The 4,170-nt window shown below is 48.2% G+C and overlaps 1 protein-coding gene across 1 annotated transcript in view; it reads left to right on the forward strand.

Moving 5' to 3' along the window:
* Positions 1-1,992: 1,992 nt before the first annotated feature.
* The window catches only part of LOC310802750 (S-adenosylhomocysteine hydrolase-like protein 1), a 10,339-nt gene continuing 8,161 nt past the window's right edge, over positions 1,993-4,170 (forward strand). The window contains exon 1 of the mRNA XM_083667293.1: positions 1,993-2,402. Coding sequence (XP_083523419.1) covers positions 2,100-2,402 — 303 coding nt within the window. The 5' untranslated portion in view covers positions 1,993-2,099. The remainder of the gene's footprint in view (positions 2,403-4,170) is intronic.

Below are 4,170 nucleotides of genomic sequence, written 5' to 3' on the forward strand. Positions count from 1 at the left end.
TGCGTAAGAAAACTTGACTTTAAAATATGCTTACAAAATTTGAAAAATACAAGGTTAGAGAGATGAATACATGATTAGAAGTCGGTCAGATCAAATTATCATGTCTGACCACACTGTCATTATGTCTGACATGGGTGAGTCATTTTCCAGACTTTCTCTTTTGCCGGATGGAGTCTGTGAGGTACCCAGGTTTCAGCCCTCATGTCCAGCATCGCCTGGTCCTAAAGGGTCCTCCTAAAGGCACCGCCCACAAAGCCCAGGTCAACAGTTCATTGGCCATTCCCAGGGAAACATTCTATTTACCCCTGCCACCTCTTCGTCCCCGGCTGGAGTTCCTACACTGGCTGAGAGAGGAGGGAAGTGAGGAGCAGGGGAGGAGGTGGAGAGAGAGGGGGGAGAGGGAGCAGTGTGTGCCCCAGGTGGAGGTGGCTCTTGCCAACTTGCTACCCCTCCCTCTGCCCCCTCCCTCCAGGATGGGTCCCCACACCCTTGCCAGGTTCCTTTTCCAATGGAGGAAGAGCCCCAGACACTGGACTGGAACCAGGGGGAGCCAGGCGGATTCACCTCAGGATCTTGACCCCGAGTATCGGGAGAGAAAGAGGCTGGTCTGGCTCAGCCACCTGAGAGCTCCACTGCTTGACAGCCACGGAAACATCCTGCCCCCCAGTGGCTTTAAAGGGTACTCTATGCTGTGGGATCATGTGTGTCTTTGCTTAATCATTTTTGCTCTGTCTAGTCTTCCTTTATCTGTAATGTCTTGGAAATTCCTAGATTTTTTAGTGTGCAGGCAGCTATATGACAGTGTGTGTGTGTGTGTGTGTGTGTGTGTGTGTGTGTGTGTGTGTGTGTGTGTGTGTGTGTGTGTGTGTGTGTGTGTGTGTGTGTGTGTGTGTGTGTGTCTTGAAGCCGTGGGCAATATGGACCACAGACAGAGGAACCTCATATGACACAAGAAGCACACACCACCACCACCGCCACCACCCAGAGTTTCCATCTACCCCCTCTGCTCCTGCTCCGCAAACATACCCTGTGCCCCCGTACACGAACCCCCCAAACCACCATGAAGGATAGAGCAAAGATGTCCTGAACCTGTATCTCATAGTAAAGGCCATTGAGTCATCAATCATGTTGGTTACAAAAACGCCCCCCACTGGCGAATCAAGCCTCCTGCCTTACTGACTTATGCAGATCTTTGTGTGACTATCATGGACACAGGGTTTACTGTCAATAAATCTCACCATGCCTGTTTGTGTGCATTGTTACCATTTGTCTGTGTTGGGCCTCTTTATGCTCATTGTTTGTGACTTTGCCACAGTGTTGTCTGTGAAAACATAGTGCCAAAGTCACAATGGGTGAAAAGTGAAACAGTTTAACGGCAGGCAGTCCTAGAAGGCCAGAGACCAGAGGGCATGGCTTGCTGTCTGTTAGTGTAAACAGGAGGGAGATGTGTCAGGTTAAAAGACTGTGTCCTTATCCATCCATCCGCATGTCCTTCTGTCTGTCTGTCTGTCTGTCTGTCTGTCTGTCTGTCTGTCTGTCTCTCTGTGTTGCAGTGGTGTTGTAGAGGGTCTGTTTGACTGGGGCATATCTTGATATCGGTGTCCATACCAAGCAAGCAGAGTGTTTACACTGTACATATTGTGTACAACAGGGACTTATCCCATCGTTCATCTGTTGTCGGAACCCACACTCAAGTGGAGGTAGAAATCGGAGGACGGGCTCATTGTAATGCATGGAACGGAATGAGGGATGGTATCAAACACGCGTGTTCCCTCATTCCGTTCCACGCGTGTTTGATACCATCCCTCATTCCGTTCCATGCATTACAATGAGCCCGTCCTCCGATTTCTACCTCCACCAGCCTCCCCTGCCACACTTACTGTTGTTGTGTTGTGAAACGCTAATGTTTCAAATGAACACATGCTTAACAGGGCAAGTGAACTGGACTATGTAGATTTAGGAGGAGATTCTCATATTTTTTTGGTGTGAAAGAACGTCAAAGGTGTGTGGGAAGGCTATACCTGTGCTTGGACCTGCCCTTACTTGTCGTTTAGAGTTACTGAGTTAGAGTTACCCAGTCGCTCACTGTCTCTCCTGCCATGGCTGAGGGAGGAGAGCAGATGGACATTCCCTATGACGACCTTCCTCTCCCGGACGTGTTCCCCGAACCCCATACAGAGGATGAAATGAGGGATGAAGAAGCAGAAGAATATACTATCTCTTCGTTTGTGTCTGGTGAAGACTGTCCATCACCAACATGCAACCAAAACCTACTGAAAATGCTGCAGGCAGCGGAGACCAGGAAGTCTCAAACTGCACACTCCCAAACGCCAAACGGAGACGGGGGAGAGGCGTCCACTGGGTCAAGAGAGTTTGTCACTGAAGCTCCAAAGAGTTGGAGGGTAAGAAAAAAAGGTTGATTTCATCTTTTCGTTGTGCTTTCAGAGATTTTTTTTGCGGATGGGGGGGGGGGGGGGGGGGTGGCGGCGGGGGGTCACAATCTGAATACAATGTTGTGTCAGAATGCACTGAATTAATAACTCCATGCTGCCAGGAGTGTCAACCAGAGCACATTCTCAACACGTTCACTCACTCTCCTGAGTGAACGTGCATCTGCATAATGCTGTTAATCATCTCACTTTCAGTGCCCAGTCATTATAAATGTTTTACCACAACACAAACACACACACACATACACGTAGCAGAGGTGGTTTGGAACCACTTTCCCTCGCCTTGCCTGAAACCTGAGAAGATTTGTGTTAGCTCAAGTATTAGAGACCCAGGTTTCAATCCAGTCAGGTTGCGCACGCACACACACACACACACACACACACACACACACACACACACACACACACACACACACACACACACACACACACACATACATATGCACTCACACACCTCTGAGTTGGAATAGGATTAGGTGGGCATAGGTAACAAAGGATGCTCTCCCTGTGGTTTGTGTGTATGTGTGTGTGTGCGTGTGTGTGTGTGTGTGTGTGTGTGTGTGTGTGTGTGTGTGTGTGTGTGTGTGTGTGTGTGTGTGTGTGTGTGTGTGTGTGTGTGTAATGTTCCAGCACCACCGGAGTTTAAATGCAGTCACTGTGTAGTAAGCAATGAGTTAATACCTCCTACTCCTCCTCCTCATTTCCCTCAACATAGCCAAGTTAGTCAATCTCTTATAAATGAATTCTGTTGTCCTTTTGGTTATGTTTGTGTATCCTTGTGCTTTTCCACTCTTTGCTTTTCACTACTGACTATAATCTATAGAGATCATTCAAAGACACACACACACACACACACACACACACACACACACACACACACACACACACACAGTACACAAACACACCCACACGCACACACATACACACCCACACACTGCCTTTTTAATGTTTACCCTTGGAACCAAAGACCACTTCAAACGTCATTCATATTCATTAGAGTCTTCAGGTGAGTGTACAAATCCGCCCTCTGTGCCCTCCTCCCCCTCCTTCCCCTCCTTCCCCTCCTTTTCTCCCTTCCTTTTTCTCAGCACTTTGTTCTAGAAACGTTCCCTCTCATCAGCTCTCACCTCACAAAGACTTCTTTCACCTGCACCCCTCTCCTCTCTCCTCTCTCCTCTCTCCTCTCACCTGTCACCTGGGCCTGGGAGTTGGGGGTGTAGCTCTTCTCACAGAGTTTACTCGCCTTGTCTTTATCCCTGAACCATCCCGTCAAATACTGTTAGTCTGCAGTCGAACACGGTCAGTCCACACGGTCAAACGCAGTTACAGTGTGGTTTCTCTGAGAGGGATCTGCCAGCATGAAGAAGGTGTACAACCTGGTCAACCTGACCAAAGCCAGGGATCAGGAAGCTGTGCAGTCCATCCGTATCAAGGTACCTACAGTATATGTGTTAGTCTTTGTGAAGTAATGTTCAGTTCATGTGTTCAGGGTAGATAGAGCTCATGGCTCTTGAGGCTTGGCAAGCAAGATTCCAGGTGGAGATACCTTTTGAGGGAATATTTCTCAAAGGGGTATCATAACACTCAAAGGGGTACATTTTTTAAAATTGTGCAACATGCTACCCTGGATTCCCTCTCACTGATTCATGATTATGCTCATGTAAGTCGCTGTGGACATTATGTTCACAAAGCTAGGGAGTGGACTTCAATCTCTCCTGGT

The sequence above is a fragment of the Argentina silus genome, assembly GCF_951799395.1.
Source record: "Argentina silus genome assembly, chromosome: 3".
Classification (NCBI taxonomy): Eukaryota; Metazoa; Chordata; class Actinopteri; order Argentiniformes; family Argentinidae; genus Argentina; species Argentina silus.